This window comes from Nomascus leucogenys, chromosome 10, assembly GCF_006542625.1.
Source record: "Nomascus leucogenys isolate Asia chromosome 10, Asia_NLE_v1, whole genome shotgun sequence".
In the NCBI taxonomy this organism is placed as follows: domain Eukaryota; kingdom Metazoa; phylum Chordata; class Mammalia; order Primates; family Hylobatidae; genus Nomascus; species Nomascus leucogenys.
Genome location: NC_044390.1, coordinates 65,769,387 through 65,791,457, shown reverse-complemented (window position 1 = coordinate 65,791,457; position 22,071 = coordinate 65,769,387). Strand labels below are relative to the sequence as shown.

Here is a 22,071-nt window from a genome sequence, read left to right as displayed (position 1 = left end):
AGAGACAGGGTTTCACCAGGTTGGCCAGGCTGGCCTCAAACTCCTGACCTCAGGTGATCCACACGCCTCGGCCTCTCAAAGTGTTGGCATTACAGGCATGAGCCACTGTGCCCAGCCTATTTACATCTTTAATGTCCTTGAATACAGATTTATAATTTCCTCCATAAAGGTGACATATATATATATTTTTGTTAGATACATCTCTAATAGTTAGATATATTCTACTTATTCAAAAACTATGATATAATTTTTGATATTGATAAATTATATCATAATTTTTGAAGCTTTCATCAATGGCACCTTTTATAAAATTCCATTTTTATTACTGTGATGTGGACAGACAACTGATTTTGTAATTTGATTAATCCCTGGCTGTCTTGCAAATATTTTATTAAGGCTTCAAATGTATCTGTATATACTTTTGGATTTTTCTTTTTTTTTTTTTTTTGAGACGGAGTCTCGCTCTGTCGCCCAGGCTGGAGTGCAGTGGCATGATCTCCGCTCACTGCAAGCTCCACCTCACAGGTTCATGCCATTCTCCTGCCTCAGCCTCCCGAGTAGCTGGGACTACAGGCGCCTGCCACCACGCCCGGCTAATTTTTTGTATTTTTAGTAGAGACGGGGTTTCACCATGTTAGCCAGGATGGTCTCGATCTCCTGACCTCGTGATCCGCCCACCTCGGCCTCCCAAAGTGCTGGGATTACAGGCGTGAGCCACCGCGCCTGGACTGGATTTTTCTATATGCGCAATCATGTCATTGATAAAGACTTCTGTTAAAATTTCATTGTAATTGCTGTACCTTTTACTTATTTCTATTGCCTTATTATGCTACGACCTGAAGGTACTTCATTAGGTATATGATGTTTGCTGAAGACACCCTTTATCTTGTTTGGGAAATTCTCTAAAGAGAATTTCTAGTTGGCTATGAATTATATCATAAAGGGATTTGAAATCACCCAATGCTCATTTATTCATCTCTTGAGATTTAATTAGTTAAGGCTGATGTGAAAACAGAAGCCATACTCTGTATTTTAGAAGAGGGAATTTAATATAAAGATTTTAATATAAAGATAACAATGCCACATTCCTACATAATCGAGTCTTTATCTTTAGATCCTACTGGCCGGTATAATGAATTACTTTCACAGTTCAAATGAGAAATAAAGTTCAGAATTTGCAATAAGAAAAAGAAAAAAGAAAAAATTATTCTGACACCTGTTAACATTGACTATTCAGGATGACTGAGACAGGTATCGACTAGTGCAGGCCAGGCACGGTGGCTCATGCCTGTAATCCCAGCAGTTTGGGAGGCAAGGCGGGCAAATGATCTGAGGTCAGGCATTCGAGACCAGCCTGGCCAACATGGTGAAACCCCATCTTTACTAAAAATACAAAAATAAGCTGGGCATGGTGGCATGCACCTGTACTCCCAGCTACTCAGGAAGCTGAGATAGGAGAATCGCTTGTACCTGGGAAGGGGAGGTTGCAGTGAGCTAAGGTTGCACCACTGTACTCCAGCTGGGACAACACAGTGAGACCTTATCTCAGAAAAAAAAAAACCCAGAAATCAATTAAAAAAAAAAGACTAGTGCAACAATGGAGATAAGTCAGGTTCAACTCGGAATATAGCAAAGACAAGGGGGGTTTATAGCCAAGAAGCATGGTGCAGCAGATGAGGGAGGCTGGATGTGTGTGTCAGTGGATGGAAAACTACTAAGAGGAGACACTGAAGATACTGGGATTCTTTCTAAACTGACTTAACAGGATTCTTGCTGAAAGCAGGCCAGCATGATCAGATATCAAGGGTGAAGGCTAGGGAATTTGATCAGATAGTGAAGGTGATCAGATATCAAGAGTCTTGCAAAACCGACTTAGCAGGATTCTTGGCTACAGCTGGACAAGGCAGTCCCAAGGACAAAGCCTAGTTGAAAAAAGGGTCAGAGGAGTTTTCATAAGTTTGGTTAAGAAGAGAGTCTTTGTGACTCTTTAGAAAAAAATACAAAAATACAAAATTTGGCACACATAGGATGAGTTTTGGACTGAGAAAACACATCAGATCACAAAATCTAAAATGCCAAAATATGAGACAACTCAGAAAAATGGCATACTATTTTTATTAATAGTATAGTCTACCTGTCTGCTACACCTGCATGCTTTTTCCCTATATTTTTGACTGATAATGCTTTGATTGCCTTCATAATGGAGATAATTTTTTTTTTTTTTTTTTTGAGACAGAGTCTCGCTCGGTCACCCAGGCTGGAGTGCAGTGCCGTGATCTTGGCTTACTGCAACCTCCACCTCCTGGGTTCAAGTGATTCTCCTGCCTTAGCCTCTGGAGTAGCTGGGACTATAGGTGTGCGCCACTACGCCTGGCTAATTTTTGCACTTTTAGTAGAGACGAGGTTTCACCATGTTGGCCAGGCTGGTCTCGAACTCCTGATCTCAGGTGATCCGCCCGCCTTGGCCTCCCAAAGTGCTTGGGATTATAGATGTGAGCCACCGTACCCGGCCAATATTGGTGAATAATTTTATAATATAATTTTTATAGATAGAATAGAAAGAGAAGTCAGTATTTCTTCTGGCATGGGTGGTTGACATTTGTTTTGATCATTGATAGTTTAAGAAACTGTCTTTATTCTCACAACACATTAATCAGAGTGTCTAACATTTTTTAAGATCATTGTTAAAATTTTGGGAAACTATTATGAAATTTCTTTCATAAAAGAGCAGTAGCAATGCAGGTTATTTCCACACATTGCTTGCGCCCCTGCTGGGCATATGAAAAGTGGACCCTGAAAGGGAGGGTATTGAAGATTGAGACTAGTGGCAGATTGAGACTAGATTTAGCCTCATTGTGGCACATTTGCTTCTGTAGCTTCTTAATAGTATGAGGCTTTAGCAGGAGCTTGTGCTTCACCGCCGTCCCACAAGACCCTCAGGTCCATCAAGACCCAAACTGGACTGTGCTGTGTCCCAAGAATCTTCTTAACATAACCGTGCTTCAGCTCTCTCATGTTCTGACCCTCCACTAGATTTGGGTCGAAAAAATTTTTTTCAGCACTTTTGAACTTTTTTTTTTTTTTTAAGGCAGGGTTTCACTCTGTTGCCCAGGCTGGAATGCCATAGTGCGATCATGGCTCACAGCAACCTCGAACTCCTGGGCTCAAGGAATCCTCCTATTTCAGTGCCCTGGAGGAGCTGAGACTACAGGTGTGCCACCACACCAGCTAATAGTTTTTATTTTTTGTAGAGATGGTGTCTTGCTATGTTGCCCAGGCTGGTCTCAGACTCCTGGGCTCACACAATCCTCCCACCTCGGCCTCCCAAAGTGCTGGGATTACAGGCATGAGCTACCATGCCTGGTTACTTTGAACATTTAAAATCAAATTTAAAATTATATATTTCCAGAATGTTTCATGGTTTTTGGGTGGAGGGTTGTTCTGACATCTCACCTCATCACCAGGACAAGCCCTCGTTTCTCTTTTCTTTCTGCATTCACCCCCCTGAGGATCTCCCTCATGACTGAAACATCATTTGAGGGGTGATCACCTCCAGATCCCCTGCTGGACAAGCCTCAAATCATCTGGAGGCCTCAGTATCTTCACCTGCGGCGTCCAGTCGGGGTGGGAGAAGGATGGCTTCCCAGCCCCCACCTCACCCCGACAGCACGTGATGCCCAAGTTCTCCTTCTGTGCGCGGCCACAGCTCTCACTCACCCACCGGCTTCCTGTCGGGGCTTCCTCAGCCCCACCCCACATTTGGACATTTGGGGCATTTCCTTCCCTGACAGCGGGACCTGGGACTGGGCTGGGGCCCTGGCGGATGGAGACATGCTGCCCCTGCTGCTGCTGCCCCTGCTGTGGGGGGGTGAGTGAGCTGAGGGAGGAGGGACAGGCACGGGGGTGAGAAGGGGGGGCTGGAGCTGCAGCTGAGCCTCCGTGCCCCCCCTCCAGGGTCCCTGCAGGAGGAGCCAGGGTATGAGCTGCAAGTGCAGAAGTCGGTGACGGTGCAGAAGGGCCTGTGCGTCCTTGTGCCCTGCTCCTTCTCTTACCCCTGGAGCTCCTGGTATTCCCCTCCCCCACTCTACATCTACTGGTTCCGGGACGGGGAGAATCCACACTATGCTGATGCTGTGGCCACAAACCACCCGGACAGAAGAGTGAAGCCAGAGACCCAGGGCCGATTCCGCCTCCTTGGGGACGTCCAGAAGAAGAACTGCTCCCTGAGCATCGGAGATGCCAGAATGAGGGACAGGGGAAGCTATTTCTTCCGCGTGGAGAGAGGAAGGGATGTAAAATATAGCTACCAACAGAATAAGCTGAACTTGGAGGTGACAGGTATGGCAGGGACCCTTGGAGAGGACCCTGGGACGTGGAGACCCCCGTATGAGAACAAGGACAGGAGTTGGGCAGGGGCGGCTGGAGGAGGTGTAGGACTTGGGGCAGGTCGGGGCCTGAGGCCTGGCCACTCTCGGGGTCACACCGTACGTCCTCAAGCCCCTGGGGCCCAGGTATCTCCCTGTCTCCTCCTCAGCCCTGACAGAGAAACCTGACATCCACTTTCTGGAGCCTCTGGAGTCAGGCCGCCACACAAGGCTGAGCTGCAGCCTTCCAGGATCCTGTGAAGCGGGACGACCTCTCGCATTCTCCTGGAAGGGGGATGCCCTCAGCCCCCTGGACCCCGAGACAACCTGCTCCTCGGAGCTCACCCTCACGCCGAGGCCCGAGGACCACGGCACCAACCTCACCTGTCAGGTGAAACGCCAAGGAGCTCAGGTGACCACGGAGAGAACTGTCCAGCTCAATGTCTCCTGTGAGTGGTGCTGGGGACACAGCTGAGTCCGCAAGGGCAGTGGGAGTGAGGAAGGTGTGTGTGTGTGTGTGTGTGTGTGTGTGTAAGGAGGAGAGAGAGAAACAAAACAATAACTTGAGAGGCCTTGTGTGTGGATCTGAGTCTTGGGATCCGGGGGGGAATGAACCAGAAGGACAGCCTTCCCCACTTGGTGGGTTTCTGTGGCTCCCGTTTGGGTACTTCCTGGGCCCATGCCCATCTCACTCCTCACTGCTGAAGCCAAGGTTATATCTTTTTATCCCAGATGCTCCACAGACCATCACCATCTTCAGGAACGGCATAGGTAGGAAAGACCTTCTCCTCTCTGAAGCTGGGACCTGTCTCTGGGTCTGTCTCTGAGCAGAGGTAGAGAATCAGAGCTTGAATGGAATCAGATTTAGGAAGAGCAAGAATGAGAATTACTGCCTTCTGGCTTCCGCTTTCTGTGAGCCCCATGTGTAGGCACACACGCACATGCACATGCACACATGCACATACACCACACACATACACACACACACACACGCATATACACCACACACGCACACACGCACATATGCATGCATGCATATACACCACACACATACACATGCAATACACACACACATGCACATACACACACACATGCACATGCACCCACACACGCACACATGCACATACACCACACACACACCACACATGCACACACACACACACACATGCATATACACCACACACACGAACATACACATGCACATATGCACATACACCACATGTGCACACATGCACATACACACACACATGCACATACACCTGCACATGCACACACACCACACCCACATGCACAGACACACATGCCCATGCACCCGCACATGCACACATGCACATACACCACACACACGCATGCACATACACCCACACACGCACACATGCATAAACACCACACACGCACATATGCATGTACACCCGCACACACACGCATGCACATGCACCCGCACACGCACATACACGCGCACACACACACGCACACAGGTGCACACATGCACTCTGCTCAAAGCAGTGAACAGACTTTAGACCCCTCCCTTCTCCCATCCCTCCTGTGGTCTGGCTCTTTCCACAGTCACCAAGGACCAATCCATGCCCCTCTCATCTCAGTCAGCCCAGCTCTGTGGTTCTTCTCCTCTCACCCTTCCACTCCTGCATCCTCAGTCTTATTTCCTGTCACATTAGCGGACTGTATTTCCCAACGCCACCGGGGTCTCTCTGTCCTCTCTCCACCACAGTCCAGGCATGTACCAGTAAGATATTGAGCCTCCTCTGGAGACATGAGAGTCAGACACTTTTGGTCAGTTTCCTGAGTGTGCAAAGGCCCAGCCTTTGAACCAGGATGCAATCAAGCCAGCATAGGCCAGGGGAGGAGAGGGAGATGTCATCTAGATCCTGGGAAGGAGGGAAGGATAGGGACTGTAAGCCTCCCTGGCCCCATCTCTCTTTCCCCACCCTTGTCTCCCCAAAGCCCTAGAGATCCTGCAAAACACCTCGTACCTTCAGGTCCTGGAGGGCCAGGCTCTGCAACTGCTCTGTGATGCTCCCAGCAACCCCCCTGCACACCTAAGCTGGTTCCAGGGCTCCCCTGCCTTGAACACCACCCCCATCTCCAATACGGGGATCTTGGAGCTTCGTCGAGTAGGGTCTGCAGAAGAAGGAGGCTTCACCTGCCGCGCTCAGCACCCGCTGGGCTTCCGGCAAATTTTTCTGAATCTCTCAGTTTACTGTGAGTGTGGGGGCAGCTGGAGCAGGAACTGCATGGTATTAAAGAGGGAAGAGGCCCCCTGCTGAGTCTTGTCCTCCCTCCCCACAGCCCTCCCACAGCTACTGGGCCCCTCCTGCTCTTCGGAGGCTGAAGGTCTGCACTGCAGCTGCTCCTTTAGAGCCCGGCCGGCCCCCTCCCTGTGCTGGTGGCTTGGGGAGAAGCCACTGGAGGGGAACAGCAGCCAGGGCTCATTCAAGGTCAACTCCAGCTCAGCTGGGCCCTGGGCCAACAGCTCCCTGATCCTCCACGGGGGGCTCAGCCCCGGCCTCAAAGTCAGCTGCAAGGCCTGGAACGTCTATGGGTCCCAGAGCGGCTCTGTCCTGCTGCTGCAAGGTCAGGGGGCGTATTGCAGAGGGCAGGGGCCTGAGGGGAGGGGCATGGATCCCAGAGTGATGGATGGTGGGAGAGAGAGGCTGGACTGGTGGTGGGGAGGACAGGGCTCTTCATCTCCTGTCTGGGCAGGGCCCTGGAGCAAGTTGCCCAGCAGGTGGGAGGACAAGAGTCTGAGTCCTGGGAGTGAGTTATTGCACACCCCTCTTTTCTGCAGGGAGATCGAACCTCGGGACAGGAGTGGTTCCTGCAGCCCTTGGTGGTGCTGGTGTCATGGCCCTGCTCTGTATCTGTCTGTGCCTCATCTTCTTTTTAATGTAAGTCTTGGTCCCAGGGAAGGTACAGGGTGGTGTCTGTAGGGAGTAGGAGAGACTGAATCTCAGAAACACAGAGCTAAGGCCAGAGGTGGTGATGTGTGCTTGTGGTTCCAGATGCTCAGGAGGCGGAGGCAGGAGGATCACTTGATCATAGAGGTTGAGGCTGCAGTGAGCCAGGATTGTGCCATTGCACTCCATCCTGGGCCTCAGAGCGAGAGAACCTGTCTTAAAAGAAAAACAAAACAAAACAAAACAAAAAGCAGAACTGAGAGATCCAGAGAGGTCTTCTTTCTTTTTTTTTTTCTAATAGCTTTATTGAGATACATATTTTGTACAATTCATCCACTGAAAGTGTACGAGTCAATGGCTTTAAGTATATTGACAGAGTTGTGCATCTGTCACCAAAATCAATTTTAGAACATTTTCATTAGCCTAAAGTGGAAAACGAAGACATAAAGAAACCTTGCACCCCTTAGCTATCACTCCTGCTTCTTTCCCCAGCCCTAACCTATTCCCTGTCTCTGTGGATTTGTCTGTCCTGAAGTTGCAGTTGTACTTCGTGTGAATGGAATCACGCGATAGGTCGTCCTTTGTGGCTGGTTTCTTTCACTCGGCTTAATGTTTTCAAAGTTCATCCATGTTGTAGCATGCATCGATACTTCATTCCTTTTTGTTTCCAAATAATATTCCATTTCATAAATGGAACACATTTGATTTGTCTGTTCAGCCGTTGATGGGCATTTGGGTTGCCTCTGCTTCTTGGCTATGATGCGTAACACTGCTATGACCATTCCTGCCATGGTTTTGTGTGTAAGAGGGGGTCCATATGATGGAAATGCAGTCCATGGCCACCCTGACCAAATCCCTGGTTACCCAGGAAGATGGAGCCCTCACTCCCATGTCAGGAAGGTCTCCGAGTTCAGTTCCGGGGCCTGGATGGCTTCATTGTCATTTTCACCATCTTAGCACGGGATTGGGGAGCCTGCTAACCCGTGCCTGGGTGGTCCCAGCTGCACTGTGCTGGTTTCTTTCCTTAGAGTGAAAGCCCGCAGGAAGCAAGCAGCTGGGAGACCAGAGAAAATGGATGATGAAGATCCCATTATGGGTACCGTCAGCTTGGTGAGTGGTTTGGGGATCTTCTCGTGTGCAGCATTCCACCAAACCCACTCCTCCCTCATCACCTGGGAGTTCTCTTCTCTTCTGCTCTCCCCCTTCATATCCCAGAGCCAGGAAATCATTATGTCCCATTCATCCTTCTTTGTTTTTTTTTTTTGTTTGTTTGTTTTTGTTTTTGTTTTTTTTTTTTTTTTGAGATGGAGTTTCACTCTTGTTACCCAGGCTGGAGTACAATGGTGCGATCTTGGCTCACTGCAAACTCTGCCTCCCAGGTTCAAGCGATTCTCCTGTCTCAGCCTCCCAAGTAGCTGGGATTACAGGCACGCACACCACCACGCCCGGCTAATTTTTGTATTTTTAGTAGAGACGGGGTTTTGCCATGTTAGGCAGGCAGGTCTTGAACTCCTGACCTCAGGTGATCCACCCGCCTCGGCCTCCCAAAGTGCTGGGATTACAGGCGTGAGCCACCGCGCCCGGCCACCAACCTTCTTTCTAAAAGTAAAACTAACTTGTCCTTTGCTCATCTTCCCTCCCCACCTCTACTGACCACAGAGCCTGCCTCACCTCCTCCCTGCCTCCATCTCTCATCCCGAACTTCAGGCTGCCAGAACCATTGCCCCAAAACTATTACTTCCCAGGCAGCCTGGAGTTTCAATGTGGTTGTTGTTTGTTCCTGTGGCTTAGAGAATCAGGCCCATGTTCCTTGCCCCACACCAGGTGGCCACTTCAGCCTGTTTCTGTCCTCTGATCCTGCCCCGTGGCCTGGCCACGCTGGCCTTTGGTCTCCATACAGACCTGTTGTCCTACAACTTTCAGCCCTTGCAAGTACAGTTGCTTCCACCCTTCCTTCCCCATTTCCACCAGACTACCTCATCGAATCCTTCCAGCTCTAATCTCTGTACCTGCTACTCTAGTCATTTCCCCTCCTGTTGACATCTACCCCCTTCTCTTCTGTGTTTACAGCCCTACACGCATCCCTGTCCCCATCACACATCACCACTGCCTTTACCTGTCTCCACTCCCTCATCATATCTGTGGAATTCTTTTTTATTTTTATTTTTGGAGACGGAGTCTTGCTCTGTCACCCAGGCTGGAGTGCAGTGGCGCGATCTCAGCTCACTGCAACCTCCGCCTCCCAGGTTCAAGCAATTCTCCTGCCTCAGCCTCCCGAGTAGCTGGGATTACAGGCATGCACCACCTGGCTAATTTTTGTATTTTTAGTAGAGACAGGGTTTCACCGTGTTGGCCAGGCCGGTCTCGAACTCCTGACCTCAGGTGATCTGCCTGCCTCAGCCTCCCAAAGTGCTGGGATTACAGGTGTGAGCCACCGCGCCCGGCCAATATCTGTGGAATTCTTGAAGGACAGGGGCTGGGGCTTCTTTAGCCCCTGCAGTTTTTTCTCACGCTGTTTCTGTCCAGCATGTCTCCTCTCCTCTTTTATAAAATTGATCTAGTGTTGCCCCGAATGAATTGTCCAAAATGCTTAGTTCATGACCAAGGTATCATCACTGGAACAAGCATCATTTACTTTTACTTTTTCACTTTTGTTCATAATATGATAAATAACTGCGAACCCACCATCCAACCTAAGACCTAACACATTGGTAATAACTTATATCCACCTGTGTTGCTCTCTGATCCATTCCCAGTAACCACTGTTGTGAATCTTGTCTTCCTAGTGTTGTCACATATATGTAGACTTATACCACTATTTAGTTTGAATTGTTTATGAATCTACAGAGGGTATCATGTTCCATGCACACTTCTTGGACTTGCTTTGTAGACTCAACATTGTATTATGATTCATCCATGTTTTATAAAGTTGCAGTTGTATTCACTTTTCCCGCTTATAATATATATATTTTATATATATTTTTTTTTTTTTTTTTTTTTGAGACAGGGTCTGACTCCATTGCCCAGGCTGGAGTGCAGTGGTGCGATCTCGGCTCATTGCAACCTCCACCTCCCGAGTTCAAGCAACTCTCCTGCCTCAGCCTCCTGAGTAGCTGGGATTACAGGCGCGTACCACCACGCAAGGCTCATTTTTGTATTTTTAGTAGTGATGGGGTTTCACCATGTTAGCCAGGCTGGTCTTGATCCACCCACCTTGACCTCCCAAAGTGCTGGGATTATAGGTGTGACCGCTTATAATATTTTATGATTGTATCTATCACCTAAGCTCATATTGATGCACACTTGAGTTGTTTCCATTTGAGCCGTTCTGAACATTCTTATCCTTGTCTCACCATACTAACACACAAGAGCTTTTCTTTAGCATTACCTAAAGATTGAGTTGCCGTATCACTGGGCATGTCAATGGGCATCTTTACAAGGTCATGAAAAATGGCTTTCCAAAGCAATTATATCCATTTATACTCTCATCTATGCCTAGGAAATCTTGTTGTTCTGTAATCTCTCCAGCACTTGCTTTTCTCAGTTTTCTCAGTTTTGGAGGCTATTTTAGTATCTTGCTATGGTATTGATTTGCATTTCCTTGGTTACCAGTGAGGATGAAAAATCTCTCTCTGCTTTCATCTTCTGTAAAACACCTGGTCACATCTGGATCCCATTTTCCTATTGGGTGTTTGACTTTTTCTTATTGAATTTGTTGGAGGGCTTTATACATTTTTACACTATTTTTCTCATTATATGTGTTGTAAATATAAATATCTTCTCCCAATGCATAGCTCGTCTTCACTTCTTAAAGTGATCTTCAATGAACATAAGTTCCTAGTTCTAATATAATCATATTCACAAATCCTCTCTTTTCTATTGAGTACCTTTTGGATCTCATTAAAAAAAATTTCACCCATCCTAAGATTAGAAAGATATTCGAATATAGTTTCTACTAAAAGTTTTATGCTTTTATTTTTAATTTTGTAGGTACATATTAGATGTATATATTTATGGAGTACATGAACTGTTTTAATACAGGCAGGCAGTGTGAGATAAACACATCATGAAGAATTGGGTACCCATCCCCTCAAGCATTGATCCATTGAGTTGCAAACAATCCAGAAGCAACCTAAGTGTCCATCAATAGACGAATGGATAAAGAAAATATTGTGCATATACACAATGGAGTACTACTCAGCCATAAAAAAGAACGAGATCCAGTCATTTGCAGCAACACGAATGGAAGTGGAGATCATTATGTGAAGTGAAATAAGCCAGGCACAGAAAGACACACATTGCATGTTCTCACATATTTGTGGGATCTAAGAATAAAAAAAAATTGAACTGATGGACATAGAGAGTATGCTTTTCTTTTGACATTTAAGTACTCACTCTATCTGGGGTTGACTTTTGTGTATGGTGTATAGTGTTGATCCATATATGTTTCTCCTTCATTTCTGAATAGTCCTTCTCCCTTCTCCATTGAGCTACATGCCAATTCTGCCATGTATTAAAATTCTATATATTTGTGGGTCTCTTTCTGTGGTCTCTATTCTATTCCAATAGTCAATTTTACCATGCCTGAGTCATCACTGTCTATAAATTCAAAAATAAGTCCTGATACAGAGTACAGCAAAACCTCTTCCTTAATCTCCTTCCATAGTATCTTGACCATTCTTGGTCCTTTTTTTTTCACTTAAATGTTAGAATCAGGTTGTCAAGGCCGGGCGCGGTGGCTCATGCCTGCAATCCCAGCACTGTGGGAGGCTGAGGTGGGTGGATCACGAGGTCAGGAGATCGAGACCATCCTAGCTAACACGGTGAAACCCCGTCTCTACTAAAAATACAAAAAAAAAAAATTAGCCAGGCGTGGTGGCGGGCACCTGTAGTCCCAGCTACTCGGGAGGCTGAGGCAGGAGAATGGCGTGAACCTGAGAGGCAGAGCTTGCAGTGAGTGGAGATCGTGCCACTGCACTCCAGCCTGGGTGACAGAGCAAGACTCCGTCTAAAAAAAAACCCAAAAAACCAAAAAACAAAAAAACAAAACAAAACAAACAAACAAAAAGTATCAGGTCGTCAAATTCCAAAAAATACATTGAATCTATAGCTCAATCTGGAAAAAGTTTACTTGTTTAGAAATTCATGCCTTCTTATCCATGACAGTAGGTCTTTCTCTCTCTATTCCTTTAAATCTTTTTAAGTGTTTTAAAGAGATGATGTAGAGTTTCTTTACACAGGTCTTACACATCTTTTGCTATTTTTCTTCCTAAATACCAGTTTTTGTTGCTATTGTAAATGCTATCTTTTTAAAAGTGCATTTTCTGATTCCTTATCAGAATGCAGAATGAAAGTATTTAAAAAATATAAGAGGGGTTTTTTTTGTAATTAAAAAAAAATCACAAGTTGGTCTTGCATGTGTCCTTTAGCATCTTCTTGCTTTGGTAGCTGGAGAATTCTTAGACCTTATTTATAAGCCTGCTGATCTCTTCTTTTTCAGAAATATAGATACCATCTGAAAAATTAGTGATATTCCTATTTTTAAATGTCATGGCTTGCTGAATCAAAGCAGCTGGGTCTGATGCAAGTGTAATGCTATTTTCTTCAAGAATCAACTCATCCTTTTGGGCTTCAGGTACTGAGCAAGAAATGCCTGTCCTCATGTATACTCTGCAGATGTATTTTTCTTCTAAGAGATGTCAGATTTCAGCAAACGACACACTGTCCTGAATAATCACTTCGATGAGGAAGTGAGGACACACAAACCTAACCTCATCTGGGAACGGAAGTCTATGCAACACCTCAGACTGTGGGCAGTTTGTGACTATGGATGGTTTGAAGAATAGCCAGTTACCTTTCATTTCCCCACCACTTGGCAACACAGAACTTCTCCTTTTTCTTTCCTACATTGATGGGGTTGAATTTCTTGGCTGGGTTCCTCAAGGGGCTTCACTATAACTGTGCATCTCTTCATAGTGACACCCACCTCCTCTGGGATGTCAGCTCTCTGGATTCAGGGAATTGTCTTAATTCTCTCGGTAAATGCAGCAAGTAAAACTCTATTACATTTTTAATTGATTTCATTTCCTTCCAACTCGCTAAGCTCCCTTATTCATTCAAATAACTTATATATAGAAATTGAAGTATTTTAAATACATTTTTTTCAATTAAAACAAAATCACAAATTAAGCCAGGTTTGGTGGCTCATGCCTGTAATCCCAGAACTTAGGGAGGCTGAGGCAGGAGGATCTCTTGAGGCCAGGAGTTCAAGGCCAGGGGATAACACAGTGAGACCTCCATCTCTACAAAAGGAAAAAAAATCACACACTGGTCTTGGGTATTATTTAGAATCTTTTGGGATTTCAAATTAGATGATTATATCATCTGCAAAATAATAACAGCTTATTTCTTCCCTTTGTCCTAAGCACTTCTTTCCTTTTTCTTGTTTCAATATGCTGGGTGAGATTACGGTCAAAGTTGAGTAGACACAGTGACCATGGGCATCTTTTGCTACTGCCGATTTTGAAGGAAATGCACCCAATATCCTGCCACTTGGTTTTGTGAACTTTCATCAGGTTAAGGAAGTTCCTTTCTATCACTAAATAAGTTTTTATCCTAAATTTCTGTTGTATTTTTTGAATGCATCTACTGATAGGATTTTTTCCTACTTAATCTGTTACCATGAGGAATGACAATTAAAGATTTTTCTAATATGAAACTACTCCTGCATTCCTGGGAGAAAACCATATTGTTCATAGCATTTTTTTTATATACTCCAGTAGGTTCAGTTTGATCATCTTTTGCTCAGCACTTTTGCATCTATATGCATGGTCAAATACATTTGTCATTTTCCTTTTTCCTCCTGTTTCTTTTGTTTGGGCATCAAGATAAGATTGAGAAATTGGGAACTAGTCTCTCTTTTTCTATTGTCTGGAAGAGTGTGTGTAAAACTGAAATGACTTGTTTCCTGAATGGTTGATAGATGTCGCTTATCAAACCACCTGGGCCTGGTGGCGTCGCTATGTGCAATTTTCCTAATTTAATCATTTTATGTATTCTTCAGAGAGCTTATTCTAGAGACATGTTCGTTTCACCTAAGATTTATATATATTTTGACAAAAGGATATGGGTGGCATTCTTTTGTCTTTATATTGTTTGTTTTTGTCGAGATTACTTCCCCTTTTAGAAATATTCCTGACATTGGTTATTTGTGACTTCTTTCTGTTTTTCTAGCTAAATCTTGTTAATTGCTTTCCCTATTTTATTATCAGTTTCAAGGAACCAACTTTTGGGATTGTAGAATTTTCTCACTGTGTCTTTGTTTTCTATTTTATTGATTTTTACTCTCATTTTCTCAGCACCTTCCTTCTACTTGTTTTGGTTTATTCTGATGATCTTTGATAAATTTTTAAACTGGATACGTAGCTTCTTAGTGTGTATATTCTCATTCTCTATAAAACATAGTTAGCGATAAATTTCTCTCAGAATTTCATTTTCATCCCATTCCACAAATTTTGATATGTATTATTTGAATATCATTCAGTTGTGGATATTGTTAAAACAACATCGTGATTTCTTCTTTGAATCTTAAATTATTTGGGATTAAAAATTCCAAAGGTATGAAGATTTTAAACATCTTTCATAACCAAATTCTAAGTAGATGCTTTTTGGTCAGAATACATGGTTTTATGATATCTATTTTTAACATTTGTTGAGACTTGATCTGTGGCCTATATACAGTGAATTTTTGTAAATGTTTCCTGTGTGCTTAAGAATAATGCATATTTTTAGCCGGGCGCGGTGGCTCATGCCTGTAATCCCAGCACTTTGGGAGGCTGAGGTGGGCGGATCACAAAGTCAGGAGTTCAAGACCAGCCTGGCCAATATGGTGAAACCCCATCTCTACTAAAAATATGAAAATTACCCGGGCATGCTGGGTGGTGGCAGGCACCTGTAGTCCCAGCTACTCAGGAGGCTGAGGCAGGAGAATCGCTTGTACCCAGGAGGCAGAAGTTGCAGTGAGCCAAGATCGTGCCACTGCACTCCAGCCTGGGCAACAATGTATATTTTTTATTTCTTAAATTAACAGGCCAGTGTGTTAATTGTAATGTTCAAATCCAAATGTTTAGATGTCGATAGATCTTCCCAACATGTCAATACTTGAGAGAGGTGTGTTGAAATCTTACATTATGATAATGTATTTGTCAATTTCTTACTGTAGTTCTATCAATTGTGTTTCTTTGATGTACTTTTAAATTAAAACCATATATTTTAGAAAAGCATTATATCTTCTCAGTGAACTGAACATTTTATCAAACATAGTAATTCTTTCTCTTCATAGTGGTGCTTTTGTTTTTTTTTTTTTGAGACAGAGTCTCATTCTGTTGCCCAGGCTGCAGTGCTGTGGCATGATCTCGGCTCACTGCAACTTCCACCTCCTGGGTTCAAGCGATTCTCCTGCTTCAGCCTCCTGAGTAGCTGGGATTACAGGTGCCCGCCACCACGCCCAGGTAGTTTTTGTATTTTTAGTGGAGACAGGGTTTCACCATGTTGACCAGGCTGGTCTTGAACACCTGGGCTCAAGTGATCTGCCCACCTCGTCCTCCCAAAGTGCTGGGATTACAGCTGTGAGCCACTGTGCCTGGCTCATAATGATGCTTTTTGCTTTAAAGTCTGTTCGACTGGATTTTTTTTTTTTTTTTGAGGCAGGGTCTCACTCTTTCATGCAGGCTGGATGAAGTGGCACGTGGAACTTAATATAGCTACTCTAATTTCTTACTGATTAGTTAGATGCCTGATACTTTTTCATTTTCTCCCATCCTCCCAACATTGTATGTATTTATGCTCTACCAGTGATTTTTGTAAACAGTATATAACCAGGTTTTAAAAAATCCAATTTGACATCCCTTGTTGAGTTTACTCTACTGGTATTTATTGTGGTTACTGACATATGTGGATTTCTTTCCACTATTTTACCTTTTACTTTCACTTAGTTCCACTTTTTCAATATTTCATTTTTCTCCTTTCTTACTTAGAAGCTTAATATCTTGCTGGGCACAGTGATACATACCTGTAATTCCAGCTACTTGGGAGGGTGAGGTAGGAGCATCGCTTAAGCCCATGAGTTTGAATCTAGTATGAGCAACATAGCAAGACTCTTGTCTCAAAAAAAAAATTAATATCTCTGTCTTATATCTAACAAAAAGAATTTTGGCGTGCTTTTATATCTCTTGGCCTCTCTTCCTTCAACTCCTTACAATGTTGATATTTTCTACAGATGTGCAGTTTTTGTTCTGTGTTATTATGAACATACTTAGCATTTTTCTATTATTTGATTTTTAAAAAAATATACAGCTACCCATTTTGCTGAGGTATTTTGTCACCTTTCTATCCCATACTTACCACAGATTTTCTGTTTTTCTTTATCTTTCTCTCTTTTTATTGGAATCCTTCCTCCCAATGGGTTTTCAATTTGGGTTCCTCAAGGCTTCTGAAGACTTATATGCCTGGAAATATATTTTATCCCCTTACATTTGAATTTTATTTGGCAGGATATACATTCTAAAATTAAAGTGATTTTGCTTTGCTGCTTTAAACTCCACCCCACTGTTTCTTGCATTTAGTATTGCTGTTAAGACATCTTACGTCATTCTTAATCTCACATATTTGTAGGTAATCCACTCATTTTCCCTGGAAACTTTTATAATTTTCTCTTTGGTTCTGATATTCTTAAGATCCACTATCCTGTATCTAGGCATGGGATTCCCTGCATCTTTTTTCTTGCACTCGTGGGGCCCTTTCAGCTGAGGTATTTCATCTTCTTTAACTCTGGAAATTTTGTTTCCGCTATTTTTTTCAAATATTTCTTCCTTTTCTATTTCTTTCTTTCTTTCTTTCTTTTTTAAGGCGGAGTCTCGCTCTCTCGCCCAGGCTGGAGTGCAGTGGCGCGATCTCCTCTTACCGCAAGCTCCGCCTCCCGGGTTCACGCCATTCTCCTGCCTCAGCCCTCCGAGTAGCTGGGACTACAGGTGCCTGCCACCATGCCCGGCTAATTTTTTGTATTTTTAGTAGAGATGGGGTTTCACCGTCTTAGGCAGGATGGTCTTGATCTGCTGACCTTGTGATCCGCCAGCCTTGGCCTCCCAAAGTACTGGCGTGAGCCACCGTGCCCGGCCTATTTCTTTTTTATCTATTTGGAGACTATTATTATCTAAATGTTCAAGTGGTTTTTTTTTTTTTTTTTTTTTTTTTTTTTGACAGTCTCACTCTGTTGCCCAGGCTGGAGTGCAGTGGCACAATCTCAGCTCACTGCAATCTCTGCCTCCTGGGTTCAAGTGAATCTCGTGCCTCAGCCTCCCAAGTAGCTGGGATTACAGGTGCACATCATCACGCCTGGCAAATTTTTGTATTTTTTTGGAGACAGGATTTTGCCATGTTGGCCAAGCTGATCTTGAACTGCTGACCTCAAGTGATCTGCCTGCCTCGGCCTTCCAAAGTGCTGGGATTACAGGCATGAGCCACCCCGCCTGGCCAAAGTTTTCTATTTCTATCTTCCATCTATCTTAACCTTTTTCTCATATGTTCTAGTCTTCATCCTTCCCTACTTCCTTTTAGGGGATACTTCTGACAGCCCTTCTAGCTCACTAATTTGCCCTCAATTATAGTCATTCTATTCTCCATCCCATCCATTGGGCTCTTCCTATGATATTTTTCAGATATTTCCACATGGCCCTTTTTGCATCAAGTACACAATTACATAATTCCTTATTATGTTTCACATTCATTTTGCATGCACACTTTGTTATTGACAAAGTTTCTTATGCTTGTTTTCATACCGCTAATATTGCCACATCTTTTTAGTGCATGTAATATGCTAAGTTTAGCTTCTTGACCAAAGCGTCCTAGTACTTGTGCTTCTAGTGGTCAATCAGGTTCTGTTGGTTTGCTTTTCTTCTAAGGTGCCCAGCCTTCTGAGCTGTGAGCTCATATTCCCCTGGGGTTATTGGCTACTCTGGCAGTGTTTCTTGAATGAGGGAAGGGCTTTCTGAGCCGAAGAAATGACAGGGACGCCGGGCACAGTGGCTCATGCCTGTAAACCCAGCACTTTGGGAGGCTGAGGCGGGCAGATCACCTGAGGTTGGGAGTTTGAGACCGGCCTGACCAACATGGAGAAACTCCGTCTCTACTAAAAATACAAAATTAGCCAAGTGTGGTGGCACATGCCTGTAATCCCAGCTACTCGGGAGGCTGAGGCAGGAGAATTGCTTGAAACTGGGAGGTGGAGGTTGCAGTGAGCCGAGATCATGCCATTGCACTCCAGCCTGGGCAACAAGAGCGAAGCATCGTCTCAAAAAAAGAGAAATGACTGGGACAAGCCCCAGGGTGGAGCCCCTCAGGAACCCAAACCACACCCAACCAATCCCACTTCCTATCACCCCAGTAAGGCAGCTTAAGTCATCATTCCATCTTCAGACCCTCACGGAGAAGCAACATTGGTCGAGGACTCTTGTTGCATTGTGATCCACCAGCCCTGGGAGTTTGGAGTGGAGAAAATGGCAAGGAGAATGTCAAAGGTGGGAGGATTGCTTGAGCAAGGGACGGGAGGTTGCAGTGAGACGAAATCACACCACTGCCCTCCAGCCCGGATGACGGAGTGAAACTCTGTCTCAAAAAGAAAATTTCTGAGCTACTGTTTGAAGACTCATATTGCTTTCAACATACTCTTCCATAGCGTGATGGGTAGGGATATGGGTGAAGGTGGGAGAGGAAAGAAATTGCTTACTTGTGTCTGGGTACCATCTTTGCTGGGGACTTAGGATCTGCTCCATTTTGTTTCTGTTTCCTGGAACCTGGGTCCAGGGTCAGAATTGCCGTCTCTTTTCTGGTTTGCACATAAGATACCTTGTAATGTATGCTGAAGGTATACATTTGCTTCATCTATAATCTGCTCTTCCTGCCTAGGTCAGGGTCTATGTCTGATTTCTCACACTGTACGTGCCCAGAACCTGAAACAGGGGAGACAGGGCTGAGTTCGAATCCTGGCTTCACCATGTATTAGATGAATAACCCTGGGCAAGCTGCTTAACCTCTCTCCACCTCAGTTTCCCTGTGTGTAAGGTGGGGATAATTAGAATATCTTTTATACTATTGTGGGGTTTTTTTTTTGTGATGATTCAATGTGATCAGTAAGTCCTCAATATGGTCTAATCAATCATAGTATTACAAAATTTTGAAAGAATGAGTGAATAGTTGAGTTCACAGGAAATGTATATGGACAGGTAGGGCCGGGATTTGAACCCAGCCCCGTCTGCCCTGTGCCAGGTCCTGGGCACGTACAGTGTGAGAAATCAGACATAGACCCTGACCTAGGCAGCCTATGGCCTGCTAGAGGAGTGGATTATAAAAGGATGAATTGATAAATGTCACATCAGCCCAACTTCCCTGTGGGAACCATTTGTTGTATTTTCCTCTTATTTGGTGTTGAGGTCTCTCTTTGGGGAGTGGTCATAAACTCTAGCCCTGCCTTGAATGGGAACCCCAGGGATCTGGCCATCATGTTCACAGTGTGACTTTCACAGAATACTCCTTTATCCAGGCACACCGCCTACTGCCTAAGTGCCCGGCCTGTGACCCCCTCTCACAGCAAACTTGTTTATCCTGGCAGATTCCCTTGCAGGTTCGTATGACCTGTGTCCAGTTTATTCCCACAAAGACAGCTATTCTCTAGAAGCGCCTTGACCAGAAAAAAGGTTAGGTTCAGGTCTGTTGGGCCGGTGGGACACAGAGGAGACAGCACAACAAAACACATGAAATAACAGAAGCAGTTTATTACTCACAGGTCCTAGAGAGAAGACGGCAAGCAAGCCTTGAAGGGCGAATGGAAAGGAGGGAACTGACCAGGACACAAGTGCTCATCCAGTGGGTAGGGAGCGAGAGAGAGAGAGAGAGAGAGAGAGAGAAGGACCCATGAGCCAAAGCCTTAATTAGAGTCCAGGGCATAACCCAAGCAGGCTTCCCACAGGGAGTTCTAACTGGGGGGTTAGAGCTAGCAGGCAGGAGTTCTTTGGAGCCACACTGTGACCGACAGGTGGTTGCTGCAGTATATTTGCGCAGCCTATGAGGGACACAGGAGTCAGGAGGTAAGTCAAGTAGGTTGTAGCTGTATGTCCCATAGGGAGCTGGTCACAAGGAGATGGTTGTATAAGGCAGACATTTGGATTAACCACCTTGGGGAACTGGGAGGTGGTAGAGAATTGGAAATTGTGTCCAGGTGACTAAGCCTGCTTCTGGCATGAGAAAGTCCAACTTACATTCAAAATAAATCCCAAGGCAACATATAAATATAAGAACTCATTATTCTATGCCTGCCTCTTTATTCCTACTGTGACAACTTTCCTTCCCCTTTACTCAGGGTTCCAGGAAGAAGCCCTGGCCAGACAGCCCTGGAGACCAAGCGTCTCCTGCTGGAGATGTCCCTCCCCTGGAAGAACAAAAGGAGCTCTATTATGCCTCCCTCAGTTTTTCTGAGATGAAGCCGAGGGAGCCTAAGGACCAGGAGGCCCCAAGCACCACGGAGTACTCAGAGATCAAGACAAGCAAGTGAGGACTCGCCCAGAGTTCAGTCCTGGCCGGAGGAACCACAGCCTGTCTGGGGGAAAGGACAAGTCAGGGACCACTTGCTGAAGCATGAAGATCCCTTGTGGCAATGTTAACATTAACTGATGTTTAAGTGCTCCAAGCAGAGCAGAAAGAAGACAGATGATGGAACTAGAGAGGTGGACTCAAACCTAGGCCCCGGCACTGTCATCAAGCAATTCACTGCGTCCCTCTGTGCCTCAGTTTCCCATTCTGTAAATCAGAGATCATGCATGTTACCTCAAAGGTTGTTGTGACCATTAAAGAAATCAACACGTGGAAATCAACCAACACGGGTCCTGGCACAGGGCGTTGTGCTCAGTGCTTTCTGGTCTCACTTCCTTGAAGAGAAAGGTCCTGCTGGCAAGTTCTCTCAAGGCTGGGAATGACCAGGCACAGAAAACAGGGCAGCAATATGTTGCTGTCACTCTCCTTCCCAAAACTCTTTAAAGACTCCCTAGGAAAGACCAGCCCCTCAGCCTGGCACTTGGTTCATGACGTGGGATCTTATATCCTTGCCAGGGTCATATCTTTGCCCACTTTTACCTGCAATCGTTGCATCATATTCCACTGGCTCCAGTCCTTCATTTATGAGACCCATAGGAATCCTTCCAACAGCCAAAGAGTTGAGTCTAACTCTTTCCTGCCCAAACCCATTCATGGGCCCCTGGCCTTAGACAATATATCACAAGCATCTCCCCTGGCACTTAAAGTCCTTCGTGACCTCCCTGCTGTCTATTCATTTATACTTTCCTCTTGGCCAACACTTCCTTAAGCCTTTCATGCCGGTTCATACCACACTGTCTTTGCAATTTGACATTCCTCCTCCTGGAAGCCATGCCTCCTTGCTTTCATCTGGCTTGCACTATCTTTTCCTCCAAACGTGAGTTAATGGGTGGTCTTGGGTTGGAAGAGTGGACTGAAGAAAGAACTTATACTCTCCCTCCTCTAAAATTGAACTAATTTATTTTTTAAAATGCTAAACCAAAAGCAGCTAAAAATTTTCCAGTTACTTATCTAGGGTATCTCCAAACCCAGATAAATGACAATGTTAGAAACTTTAGCAAGTGGCTATGAGGAAATGAGTGGATAATTCCAGTGGAGTACTGGGAGGACATTGATTCTCAATATCTATCACACAAACCTCATTTTCATCA

At 44.9% G+C, this 22,071-nt stretch overlaps 1 protein-coding gene across 1 annotated transcript; it reads left to right on the top strand.

Annotated features, from left to right (window-relative positions):
* Window positions 1-3,698: 3,698 nt before the first annotated feature.
* Window positions 3,699-21,205, top strand: SIGLEC5 (sialic acid binding Ig like lectin 5). Its single transcript, XM_030821180.1, has 9 exons — window positions 3,699-3,868; window positions 3,955-4,338; window positions 4,535-4,813; window positions 5,097-5,135; window positions 6,327-6,584; window positions 6,672-6,956; window positions 7,171-7,270; window positions 8,308-8,389; window positions 20,691-21,205. The coding sequence occupies exons 1-9, from the start codon at window positions 3,832-3,834 to the stop codon at window positions 20,880-20,882; spliced, it is 1,656 nt and encodes a 551-aa protein (XP_030677040.1). The 5' UTR covers window positions 3,699-3,831; the 3' UTR covers window positions 20,883-21,205.
* The last annotated feature ends 866 nt before the right edge of the window (window positions 21,206-22,071 follow it).